Genomic DNA, 13596 nt, shown 5'->3' on the forward strand with positions numbered 1-13596 from the left:
TTCTTTCATAAGTAAGTTTTCACAAATAAAACAGCGGAGGCATTTTACGTTTCAGAAAATCGTTTATTGAACATGGAAAAAATTGAACACAAAGCGTGGTAAAAGTCCTTTACGTGATTACCTCATGTCGTCAGACCAGCCTCTAAAAAAGACCCCCCCTCAGCAACCCAATGTCGGTGGTTGTGAACTCTGTACGATTCTACCAGTTACATTTCCCCGCAAGGGAACCAAGGTTGTGCGCAGCTCGCGTTGGTAATGTATTCAAAGGTGCACCCGATAGGATACATCATCTTTGAAGATATAAGCAGACATTATATAGTAAAATCTGAAGTCAATTTCTCTTGCTATCGCAGTTTCTTCTTTTGCAAATTTAATGCAATCATGCTTTGCGACAGTAGCAGCATTGACTGCCATGAAAATTTCCTGCAGATGCCCGTTTGCAAGTTAGAGCTCGAAAACAGTCACAAATGTACGATTCTCAGTGGTTGGAGCTTTCATATTTGATTTTTCTGATGATACAAGCTGACAAGGCACCAGATCAGTTGTGCCCAGTTTGACAATTCTCTATTGTATGGTTAGAAACGTGCCACTTCTGTTTTGCCGGCCTAGATCTAGAAACAACTATTTCAAAATAGTTCTCCAGTCACAGGGATGAAAAAAAGGTATTTGCTCTAATATTGCTTACTGCTTGCTTTCTCAGGGTTTGGCATTTTTATTTCCTGCAGGATTTTCTCTCTGCCTTTGATAAAAAATTGGACTTGGGTTTACTGCCCTGTTAACATTGTACATCATTGCTTTCTGCTCAGCTGTGGGTCTTTGTTGGATTTCTGATGAGGATCTGTCACCTCTGCATTCTCCAGAAAGCCTCCTGCAAAGGTGCAGCCTTATTATTTCCAGCTATATCTAATAAATATCTGGTCATGATCGAGGGCAGTCTCCCAATTCAGTGACCTTCATGCTCCGCTCTCGGAGTCTGCAATTTCATTGCAACTGTCTGATTGAATTACCGCCCGGGTCATATTTTACATTCGGTGCGGAGGCTCAGCGGCAAGGAATACAGATTTGCAAAGAAAAATGCTCAGGAAAAAACGAGTAGCTTCAGGATTCCCCCACATTGGCGCAATATTTACTTGCACCATGCAGTCAGACTCTGATGCATTCATTGCATCCATAACAGCAAGTAATCGGTTACTTCCTGGTCCACTGTGGTTTGGCGTTGCGACACAAGAGGTGGCTGGACATACGTACTGATGCCCAAGAGCTTTCAACCTCTATTTGAGAATCACCTCCCTGAGATTTTTTTTTGCCCTTCGGGGCTCCATCTTGTATGGAGGCCGCCTTCTGTGTGAGTGGCCAAACAGGAGACATAAACTTCGTGGAAGTGGCTTTCAAAGGTGGGACAACTCCCTTTCCCGAATGTGTGAAATGTATCCAAGTCATTGGTTTCATCAGCTTCTTCATTTGACGCAACAAACCAGTTAAATACAAATAGGAAGGATGTGGAAGCTATGGAGAGGGTGCAGAGGAGATTCACCAGGATGTTGCCTGATTTGGAGAACGAGTCATATGAAGCAAGGTTAGCAGAGCTGGGACTTTTCTTTTTGGAGCGTAGAAGAATGAGAGGGGACTTGATAAAGGTCTACAAGATTATGAGAGGCATAAATAGGGTGGATAGTCAGTATCTGTTTCCCAGAGCACCAATAGCAAACACCAGAGGGCATATGTATAAAATTAAGGGAGGGAAGTTTAGGGGAGACATCAGGGGTAAGTTTTTTACACAGAGGGTTGTGAGTGCCTGGAATGACTTGCCAGGGATGGTGATGGAGGCTAAAACCTTAGGGGTATTTAAGAGCCTCTTGGACAGGCACATGGATGAAAGAAAAATAGAGGATTATGGGGTAGTGTGGGTTTAGTACTTTTTTTAAAGGATTATATGGGTCAGCACAACATGGAGGGCTGAAGGGCCTGTACTGTGCTGTAGTGTTCTATGGTTCTATGGTTAGGTTCTTCCTCGTACATCCCAGTTTTGTCCCTCGCTCATCTCTGATCTATGTGTGTTGGATAAGGAAACAAAGTCCAGTCTTCTTCAGCTGTTCTCTAAGCAGCCGTGTCCTCTCCCAGGATGAGCTTCCTCCTTGCTGAAGGCAGCAGCCAATTGGGAAGCTGACCACTGTGGGTCGGAGGCAGGATAAAATTGATTGTCCCGTCCAGGACTTCTGGTTCTCTTAAACGAGCAGGGCACGTTTAGGGCTGGGTTCAGAGTTCAGGGTTCACATTTGATGTTAACTAGCTAACCCTGGGGATAGCAAATGAGGCAAATGGGACCATTTAATCAGATTTGTCCACCTCGCTTTCCCCGCCACTTTCCTGGAAGTTCAGGATGTTTAAGAGGCACCCAGGGTTTGGGTCACTTCACCTGGTGAGTAAAATGTACAGTAACTGTGATCTGCTTTTAAGTAACAATGCAAATGTGAATTGGTGTTTTGTCATGGAAATGATGTGATGTTTCATTAATTCTGGAAGTGCGTGTGAGAAAGTGAACGTGGATGCGTGTGTGTGCACGTGGATGTCTGGTGTGTGCGTGAGTGTGTGTCTGTGGAAGAGAGACTGAACGTGGATGGCTCTGTGTTTATCGCCTGTTCTGAGATACAGCATGTGGAGAAACTAATGATGCTCTCTGCTCCACTGATGTAATGCATAGTCTTGCTATCCAACTTTGCTTTTAATACACCAAAGGACTGGAGTCACAAGAGGGCCAAACTGGTTTTGTGCTGGTACAGGGTTTAACTGCTGGGCTCTTGATTATTACACCAGGAGTGTAACTTCTGTGCATCCACAGACTTACTGGCAAACTACTCTCTGAGGCTGCTGATAACTTACTGTTTTAACTTCATCAAGTTTATATTGAATTTACAGGAGGCAATAGCCATGTGTGGGCAAGGCTTCCATCCTTACAAGCAGCAGACGCGAGAACTGTTTATTCAAGATCCGCAGTTGAGAAATATAAGCTACTCTGAGCTTTTGTCACTGAACAGGTTCCCTGCACCAAGGTGGATGGAACGGTTTTGATCGGCAGCTCGGAGAAGACCCAGGAACCGTGGGCTGTCTGCCTGGACGATACATTTCACCTGGCTCGACAGATACACACAGGGAAGTGCCGGATTTACTCAGTGGGGTAGGTGTAATTCTCACGTGTTCAAAATTCTCATTTCAAACCAATAGGAATCGATAGACATCAATCATTTGGTTTAAAGTATTGTGTTTCTTTAAGAACGGGGCAGAGGTGTGTAATTGAATCACGATGGGTCTAATTTCTACGGCAGCACTCTTGAGTCTAAAACTCGAGTTCATGTCCCGCCACAAGGGCTCAGCACTTCAATTTTCTGATAACTCTTTAGTCTAAAATCTCCCAATGGTGTCTGTCGGAAGATCTCACGGAGTAGTTCTGAAGGAGCGTTCAGGAGTTCTCCCCAGCGGCCTGGTAGCAGTTACTGCTTACTCTGTTCACCTGACAGCTTGTGTTGCAGGAAACGAGAGCTCCCGGAGGAAATTGACACAGACTCGGGGAGAACACCCGAACTGCGCACGGACACTGGGAGTCAGGAGCTGTGAACCTGTGGCTCCGCCAGCTGAACCACTGTGTTGCTCCTGTGCCCGGGTACACAGAAGAAACGCCCATCAGTCTGGCATCCTGACCCCCAGCTGCAATCCTGCACGTCCCATCTTAGCAGAAGAAGGCAGCGTGCTTTAAAGGGGTTAAAAAAAAGCCAATCTTTGCCATGGCGACCATTACGCAAAGCCCAGAACAGGCTGCTTCACAGCACTGATTGAAGCAGTTTGCTTAAAGCCTCCTCTACTTCGGGGAATCACCTCGTCTCACACCTTTGCTCCCGTTCACCACAAAGCCCGGAGGCCACCCTTTTTAACGTCACTTCCCATTCCCATTCCAACATGTAGGCCCATGGCCTCTAATGCCATGATAAGGCCACTCTTAAATTGCGGGAGCAACAGCTCATGTTCAGTCTGGGTAGCCTTCAACCTAATGGCATGAACATTGATTTCTCCAACTTCTGGTGATTTCTGCCCCTCTCCCGTCTTCCTTTATCCATTTCCTCCTTTTATCCTTTCACCTGCCCACCACCTCCTTCTGCTGTCTTTCCTCCTTCCCTTTCTCCCATGGTCCACTGTCCTATCCTATCACATTCCTTCTTCTTCAGCCCTTTACTGCTTCCACCTATCATCTTCCAGCTTCTGACTTCGTCCCCTCTTCCCCACCCACCTACCTTCCCCCTCTCATAACTTCACTTACCACCTGCCGGCTTGTACTCCTCCCCCCTCCCCACCTTGTTATTCCAGCTCTCTCCCCTTTCCTTTCCAGTCCTGATGAAGTGTCCACGCTCGAAGCATCAACTCTTTTATTTCGCTCCATAGATGCTACCTGACCTGCTGAGTTTCTCCAGCGCTTTGTGTGCATCCCTCAAGATTTCCAACATCTGCATAATCTCTTGTGCACAGGATAAAGTGTTACAATTACAGAGAGAGTGCAGAGCAGGTAAATGATAAGGGGCGAGGCCATAATGAGATAGACCATGAAGTCTTGTCCGTCTTACCATACCAGATCAATATTCCTATGACAGAGGAATAGAAGCTGTCCTTGAGTCTGGTGGTTCATATTATCAGGCACTTGTATCATATGCCTGATCGACCGGGTGGGTGGGTGATTATGGCTGCTACACCAGAAGCAGAGAGTAGTGTAGGCAGAGCGGATCGTCTGAATTTCTCACACCAAAGTGCATGGGCTCACACTTTCCCATATTAAGCTCCATTTGCCACTCACTCAATGTATTTATGAATTGTCCCCGGATACCCTGATAACAAATGTACTTGGAATGAACGAGTTCGATTTTTTTTTCAGATGTCCGTAAGTCAATTTTGTCCACAAGTCAGAAAATACACAAAATCACTTGATAAGGTATCCATTTCTTCACAGTTATAATAAATTACATCAAAAACAATGAAGGCTGATTAGAAAGATTAATTGCTAAAAGTGGAGAGAAAGTTCTGTCTTTCGTAATTATACCTCAGACTTTTGAATTTAATTTACCTATTAAGATACAGCGCAGAACGGGCCATTACGGCGCTTTGAGATGCACGGCCCAGCAATCCCCCGATTTAATCCCAGCCTAATCCTGGGCCAATTTACAATGACCAATTAACCTACCAACTGGTACGTTGTTGGAATGTGCGAGGAAACCGGAGCACCCGGAGGAAATCCACACAGTCGCGGGGAGATTGTACAAACACCCTACAGGCATCAGGCGGGATTTGAACCGGGGTCACTAGTACTGTAAAGCGTTGTGCTAACTACCATGCTGCCTTATTCGCTAATCGAACCGTTAAGGTTATAGGACCTTATTCATTCTTAAGTCAGGCGTCTTAACCCAGGGATGGCCTGTGTATCCTGTTGCAGAATCGTAGTTATCTTTATCGCAACTTGCCCTCCCACCTATTTTCTTATCGCAGCAGATTTGGAAACCTTGTGGAGAGTTTCCTCCTCCAGTTCATTAATGTAGCAGCTGAGAACCAAGGACGGATGCCTGTGGCATTCTCTTTGTTGCTTCCTTCTCAGAGGAGTTTGTAGGAGAGTGGACTGTTGGTGAACTCGTGCCCCTGACATGAGTTACATGGAACCAGTGACAGCTCGTTTGCCGTCAGCCGAGCTTACGGACAGCTGTGTTTACCGTGCAGCCGGCGACGCTACTCAACTCTTGGAATCAGCTCACAAGTTTGCAGCTTTCGGCTGTTGGCCAGATGTACATCACCAGTCACTTCTCAGTTCCTTTGCAGCTTGTCAGCATCAGCTCTTGTTTACATTGCGTTTCTGGTGAATCTCAACAGAGTTTAATGTAAACTTCGGACTTTGCCGGGTTGAAAGGGCTTACGCGGAGCTGGTCCAGGGTCCAGGAAATCGGTCCCTTGTTCTCAAGCAACACTGGAGGTCTGTGGCTGGAAGGTCAAACTCATTTCTGGACACCGTGCTAATAGGAGGACTGACGGGTCTCAGGAGAAATGTTGGCGTAGTAACGGGAATGTAGGAGTTTAGCTGAATTGACAAGCTGCAGGTTAAGGAGAGAATTAATGACGATGTCCTGAGTTCAAAGTTCATTTATCGTCAAAGTACGTGTACATTGTGCAGGTTTGAAATTTGTCTCCTAACAGGCAGCCACGAAGGAAAGAAACCCAAAAGAATCCCGATTTTAAAAAAAACTGTCAAGCACCCCAATGTGCAGAGATAGAAAAAAAAATCATGTGAACAGCACTCTGAACAGAAATCTACAGAGAGCCCATCCCCAGACCCTTTGATCAGCTCAGAGTGGAGTGAACATCGTGGAGCAGCAAGCTGAACTGGCCCGTCCTTCGCCCCGGGCCCTGACATTTTCAATCCGGAAGAAACTGAGGAGGCAGATTTAACGTATTTTGATTCATGGTCATCGAGCTAATCGGTGGGGAAGCAGAGGCTATTCGGCCCATTTTCACCATGCTAACCAAGGTGCCCAACTGAGCTAATTCTATTTGCCTGTGTTGGCCCACATCTATCTTGACCAGGGGGATCCAAACCTTTTTAATGTCACAGACCCTCACCATTAACTGAGGGATCCGTGGCCCCCAGGTTGGGAACCCTTGCTGTAAACCTTTCCATGTCATATACCTTTGCCGGATGACTTTTTAAGTATCGCAATCGTACCCACCTCCTCTGACAGCTTGTTCCATAACACCCCTCACCCTCTCCATGAGAGAGTTACCCCTCAGGCCCCTGTCATGTTAAAACTGCACCCTCTAGTTGTAGACTCATTTACCCTGGGGAAAGTCTGTGGCTGTTCCATGTAGCCCTCGTGGTTTCATAAACCTTGCAAGCTATTCTTGAACCTTTTCTGGTTTAATGACATATTTAGGGAGGTAACATGCAAAAGCAGCATTTTCCTGCACATGGGTTCAGTGCCTGAACACGTGATAAAAACGGGTTCAGTAATAACTTACTGCAGACCATCGGATAAATAATCAAAGGGGAAAAGGATTTGTAATTTATGGGATGAGAAAGGCAGGATATATAATCTTTACATTATAGGAAGGATGTAGAGGCTTTGGAGAAGGCACGAAAGAGGTTTACTAGGATGCTGACTGAATTAGAGAGCATGTGCTATTAGGAGAATCTGATCAAACCTGGGATGTTTTCTGTGGAATGGTGGAGTTTGAGGGAAGCCTTGATAGAAGTTTATAAGACATTTTTGGCAAAGAAGCCTTGATTGAAGTTTACAAGATCACGAGAGGCATAGACAGACGGCTGGTATCTTTTTCAGGGTTGAAATGTCTAATACCGGAGGTCATGCTTTTAAAGAGGTGTGAGTAGGTTCGAGAGAGATGTGTTGGGCATGTTTTGCTTTAACACAGTGAGTTGTGGATGACAGAATCCATAGCAAGAGGCAGTAGTAGAGGCAAATAAGATAGAGGCATTTCAAAGGCAGAGTGTGCAGATATTGGAGGGATATGGACCCGGTGGAGGCAGAAGAGGTTATTTCACTTGGGCATTTAATTAGATTGGCACAGCATTTTGGGCTGAAGTGCTTATTCCTATGCTACACGGTCCTACGATCTATGTTACAGGAGTACCGGGAACTATTGGAGGCACCCTTGTATGATTCGGTTCACGATGGGTGGCATTCCCTGCTATAAGTACCATCAGTGCTGGGCACTCTTGTCAGAACACTGACTGAACCAACCAAGCGTATCACACCAACCTTGCTCTGTGCCTTTGGGCATCTGGCAAAGATTTACTTCGGAAAAATAACTCAATTAGTTGCCCCTACAGAGGTTGCCTGCAGCGTTATTCTGTCTGTTTCAGATTTCCAGCTCCTGAAAATTTCCAGGAACTTAAAATGTTTTTTTTTCCCTGCCTGAAACCTAGCACGTCCTCCCTCACCTGCAATCCTACTTTAGGGACGACTTCTGGAAAAACACTCTCGGCTTCTGGTATTTGATGCGGAGAAAGTTCGGAGTACAGCACACACTGAAGTTGAGATAATATGCGAGTTATTTCCTGAGATAAAGGGACTTGGCTGAAGTTTTTGTGCTTGGTGTTCCAAAGGACAGGAAGTATTGATTTAAAAAAAAACTTCCAAGTCAGTTTGGATTCTGGTCAAATTTTGAACACAGGAAGACGCTTTTTCATAGCAACCTTACAGATCTTGATCAGTTGAGATAAAGTGGGGCCAAGGTCCAAAAATAACAAATTCCTAATCTTCCAATAACTGAATGAAGTTTTATTGTCTCAGGCTGGACTCCAAGGGGGCAGAGCAGCACCAAGCCTGAGGAGATGAGGCACTCTGGGCTGTCACAGGCGCAGTGAGACCAAGCTTAACTATCAGCCGCCCAAGGTCCAGGAACTCCTGCCCCCAGCTCCCCTCCTTCCTGCATAAAGCTCTTGAGAATATCTTTGTCAAGGACCCCGGGGCTGGTGGGGAGAATGCTTCACTATGTTAAAGGCACAATACAAGGCCGGTTGTTGAAATGTGCGTCACAGTAAGACAATTCTTCATGACAGCACAGCGGGAGAGCACGAGTGTGACCCCACATACACTGCCTTGGAAAAGTATTCAACCCCCTTGTAAGTTTTAATGTTCTGTTGTTTTATAACATTGAATCTCAGTGGATTTAATTTGGCTTTTGTTGACACTGGTCAACAGAAAAAGACTCTTTTGACTCAAAGTGAAAACAGTTATCTACAAAATGACTTAAATTAATTACAAATATAAAACACAAAATAATTGATTGTCTAAGTATTCATCCCCTTCAAGTCAGCATTTAGTAGATGCACCTTTAGCAGCAATTACAGCCTTGAGTCTGGGTGGATAGGTCTCCATCAGCTTTGCACATCTGGACACTGCAATTTTTCCCCATTCTTATTTACAAAACTGCTCAGGCTCTGTCAGATTGCATTTGGATCATCAGTGAACAGCTCTTTTCCAAGTCCAGCCTCAAATTCTTAATTGGATGAGGACTGGACTCTGACTTGGCCACTCCAGGACATTAACTTTGTTGTTTTTAAGTCATTCCTGTGTAGCTTTGGCTTTATGCTTGGGGTCATTGTCTTGCTGGAAAACAAATCTTCTCCCAAGTCGCAGACTGCATCAGGATTTCCTTGTATTTTGCTGCATTTATTTTACCCTCTACCTTCACAAGCTTTCCAGGGCCTGATGCAGTGAAGCGTCCCCACAGCACGATGCAGCACCACCGTGCTTCATGGTAGGGATGGTGTGTTTTTGATGATGTGTGATGTTCGGCTTTTGCTAAATAGCATTTAGTCTGATGGTCAAAAAGCTCAATTTTGGTTTCATTAGACTATAGAACCTTCTTCCAGCTGACTTCAGAGTCTCCCACATTCCTTCTGGCAAATTCTAGCCAAGATTTCATGTGAGGTTTTTCAACAGTGGCTTTCTCTTTGCCACTCTCCCATAAAGTTGTGACTGGTGAATCACCCGGGCAATAGTTGTTGTACGCACAGTCTCTCCCATCTCAGACACTGAAGCTTGTAACTCCTCCAGAGCTGTCATAGGTCTTTTGGTGGCCTCCCTCACTCATCCCCTTCTTGCACGGTCACTCAGTTTTTGAGGATGGCCTGCTCTAGGCAGATTTACAGCTGTGCCATTTCTTGATGATCGACTTCACTGTACTCCAAGGGATATTTGGTGACTTGGAAATGTTCTTGTATCCATCTCATCACTTGTGCTGTTCAATAACCTTTTCACAGAGTTGTTTGGAGTGTTCTTCTGTCTTCACGGTGTAGTTTTTGCCAGGATACTGACTCACCAGCAGTTGGACCTTCCAGACACAGGTGTATTTTTACTACAATCAACTGAAACACCGCGACTGCACACAGGTGATCTCCATTTAACTAATTGGGTTCTCTTTATTTAGTTTTTGGACTTGCATGAAGATTTGATCACATTTTAGATCATATTTGTGCAGAAATAGAGGAAATTCTACAGGGTTCATAGACTTCCTAGCACCACACCATGTGGTTTCTGAAATCATTTGGCTGCACCAGTGATGATTTGGTGTGTCGTATTAAAGGGGGTGAACGCTTATGCAATCAATTATTTTGTGTTATATATTTGTAATTAATTTATATCGCCTTGTAGAGATCTGTTTTCACCTTGACCAGTTTTCACTTTTCACTTTTTCTGTTGATCAGTGTCAAAAAAAAAGCCAAAAAATTAAATCCTTTGTGATTCAATGTCGTAAAACAATAAAACATGGAATCTTCTGGGGGGGGGGGGGGCTGAGGGGTTGAATACTTTTTATAGGCGTTGTAGTTTGAGAAACAAAAATGAAGTTGAGAGTGCCAAGGACTTGGCTGCTGTCTCCTTCCACGTGAACAGGCAGTTGCTGTAACGTCAATGGCTGATGCCGAGAGCAGGAGGGTGGAGGGCAGCCACGAGGAGCGAGGGATCTGCTCCAGCAAAGTGGCCCTCCCACGTGTGGAGGATCAGTGAAGCTGACTGGTAGTCGTCCATTGGTAGTGTTCAACACCCCAAGGAGGTGCACGCCCATAATTGTCGAGAAACAGAGCCAGTAATTGTCGGTGAGCTGGCCCTTGAGCGCGATCTGCCAGCTTTCCTCTGCCAGCTTGCTGCTCGTGCTTTTGACGTGATGATCATTCCTTTGCTTAGATGAACACATTGTTGATTTCCCCTTGTTAAGCCAGTTGTCAATCCCAATACCATCTAGGGGGACGTAGCTGTTTGAAGCTGACCTGGTTTAATGAAGTGAGTGGAACTGTTTTGGAAGTCAGTCTGATGTAACGTTAATCCATTTAACGCCTAATCCTTCTTAATCCAATTCACTATTCATTTCGGCAACCTCGTATGTTCGCAGTTCTGTCTGTGAATAATCCTAACCTGTTTCAGACATAGCCTCAAGATTCAGGGGAGTAGATTTGTGACGGAGATGAGGAGGAACTGCTTTTCCCAGGGGGTGGTGAATCTGTGGAATTCTCTGCCCAATGAAGCAGTGGAGGCCACCTCAGTAGATATATTTAAGACAAGGTTGGATAGATTCTTACGTAGTAGGAGAAATAGGGGTTATGGGATAAAGGCAGGTAGGTGGAGACAAGTCCATGGCCAGGTCAGCCATGATCATAATGAATGGCACAGCAGGCTGGATGGGCCGCATGGCCTACTTCTGCTTCTGTTTCTTATGTTCTTACAGATGGCTCATTTAATAGTTCTTGGCTCATTCATTCCTTTCCTTTTGGGTGAGGGACTTAAGGCCAAATTGTACCAGTAGAGGAAGATGCCAGTATATATTGTCCCTGACTTTAGTGACATCACTTCAATTTCATTGACGTGTCTGGAGTCACATATAAGCCAGGTTAGGGCAGATCCCTTTCTCATGACATTTGGCCCATCAAGCTTCAGGATATTTTCATTAGTCTCATTTGCTTCAAATTTCTCTGTAACCCATTCTCTCTCACGTGCCCAGTCTCTGCATCCTGACTCTCCTACTGTTTAGCTGCACTGAAGGACGGCCTGCAGTGACCAATTGACCTCTCAACTAGGCACCAGAGCACTCGGAGGAATCCCACGTGGTCAAAGGGAGAACATGCAAACTCCACACAGAGAGTACCAGAGATCAGGCTCACACTAGCTCTACCAGCTCCATCAGTGTTCCATCATTCCTTGCCATAGTGAATCAGATTTTTTATTGTAATGGTCTAAACATTAATTATTGATGCTACATTTAAAACTTAAAAGTTATTTAATTATTTTAAATTTGACATTTGAATTGGCATCTGCAAAGAAATAGCCTACTTTATTGAACTGAAAATCAGTGATTTAACCACTATGCTAGAGGCACAATGTGAGATCATGGTTAATCTATGACCTGCTTCTCCAGGCTGAATCGGTCTAATTCAGGGGCTGAGATTCTTGATTTGGGCTGACGTGATGCAGCTAAATTAAGAGGAACACAAAACGCCGCTGGAGGTTTTCTGCAAGTCAGAAGGCATTTATGGAGGGAGCTGGACAGTGGACATTTCAGGTTGTGACCATCATCAGATGGGAAAGAAAGAGGGGAAAAAGCCACTGAAGAAAGGTGGTGAGAAGGGCTAGTAGATGATATAGATATCCTCCTTCTTCAAAGGACAGGGTCTCCATTCCTCCATTATTAATACTGCCCTTACCCGCATCTCCTCCTTTTCCTGGACATCTGTGCTCACCCCGTCTTCCTGCCGCCTTAACAGTGAAAGAGTTCCTCTTGTCCTTACCTACCACCCCATGAGCATCCAACACGTCGTCCTCCACAACCTCCACCATCTCTAAAGGGATCCTACCACCAAATATACCTTTACTTTCCCCCTCCCCTGCTTTCCACAGGGGTTGCCCCCACTGTGATTCCATTGTCCGTACATCACCTCCCCCCCCCCCCCACCAATAATCTCCCTCCCGGCGCTTATTCCTTCAAGCAATCAAAGCGCTCCACCTGGCCATACATCCCCTCCCTCACCTCGGCTCAGGGCCCCGAACAGTCCTTGCAGGTGAGGCAACACTCCACCCGCAGATCCTGCTGGGGTTGTATACTGTGTCCGGTGCTCCTGAGGCGGCCTCCTCTACGTTGGTGAAACCGTCAGAAATTGAGGGACCGCTTTGTGGAGCACCTCTGCTCCATCCGCCAAAAGCAGAACTTACCGGTGACCAAGCACTTTAATTCCAATCCCCATTCCCATTACGACATGTTGGTCCGTGGCTTCTTGTGTCACGATGAGGCCAGCCTCAGGGTTGAGGATCAACACCTTGTATTCTGTTGGGGAGCCTCCAAGCTGATGGCATGAATATCGATTTCTCCTTCTGGTAAAAATAACAGTTCCCTCCTCCTCCCCTTTCCTTCTATTCCCCATTCTGGCCTCTTGCCTCTTCTCACCTCCCCCTGGGTCCCCTTTTCCTTCCCCTTCTCTCCTATCAGATTCCTTCCTCTCCAGCCCTTTACCTTTCCCACCCACCTGCCTTCACCTATCACCTTCTACCTATCCTCCTTCCCCTCCCCACACTTTTTTTAGTTTGGTGTCTTCCCCCTTCCTTTTCAACCCTGAAGAAGGGTGTTGGTCTGAAACGTGAGCTGTTTATTCACTTCCATAGATGCTGAGTTCCTCCAGCATTTTGCTAGTGGGCGATAGGAGAGTGGAGGGGGTGATAAGCAAGAGGGAGCTGGGAGAGTGGGAGTGATTTCAGGAGTTTGGAGGGGATAGGTGGAAGCGCTGAAAGTGATGGAATCTGTTAAGGAGAGGACATTGGAGCATGAAATAAAGGGAAGGAGGTGGGGAGAGGAATCAGTGGGAGGGGTAGATGGGGAGTGAGGGGAGCGATGGGAGCCAGCTGGATCAGGATGAGAGAGGAAAACAGAAGGGGTAAAGGGATGGGGTGGGGGTAGCAATTGGAAGTTTGGGAAAGTAGTATTCGTGCCATCTGGTTAGAGGCTGCTCCTAAACTAAGAGATTAGCATCTGTCAGAGGCAACTATCTGCTGACTTGGTATCCTGGTCAAT

General features: G+C 45.8%; 1 protein-coding gene across 3 annotated transcripts in view; it reads left to right on the forward strand.

Moving 5' to 3' along the window:
• The window catches only part of LOC132401103 (probable methyltransferase-like protein 24), a 118827-nt gene that overhangs the window by 55675 nt on the left and 49556 nt on the right, over window positions 1–13596 (forward strand). For 2 of the 3 annotated variants that reach the window (XM_059982944.1, XM_059982943.1), the window contains exon 3: window positions 3036–3175. In XM_059982944.1, coding sequence (XP_059838927.1) covers window positions 3036–3175 — 140 coding nt within the window. Of the gene's footprint in view, window positions 1–3035; window positions 3176–4915; window positions 4973–13596 lie in introns of those variants that run through there. The other variant, XM_059982945.1, reaches the window with a different exon arrangement.

This window comes from Hypanus sabinus, chromosome 10, assembly GCF_030144855.1.
Source record: "Hypanus sabinus isolate sHypSab1 chromosome 10, sHypSab1.hap1, whole genome shotgun sequence".
Classification (NCBI taxonomy): Eukaryota; Metazoa; Chordata; class Chondrichthyes; order Myliobatiformes; family Dasyatidae; genus Hypanus; species Hypanus sabinus.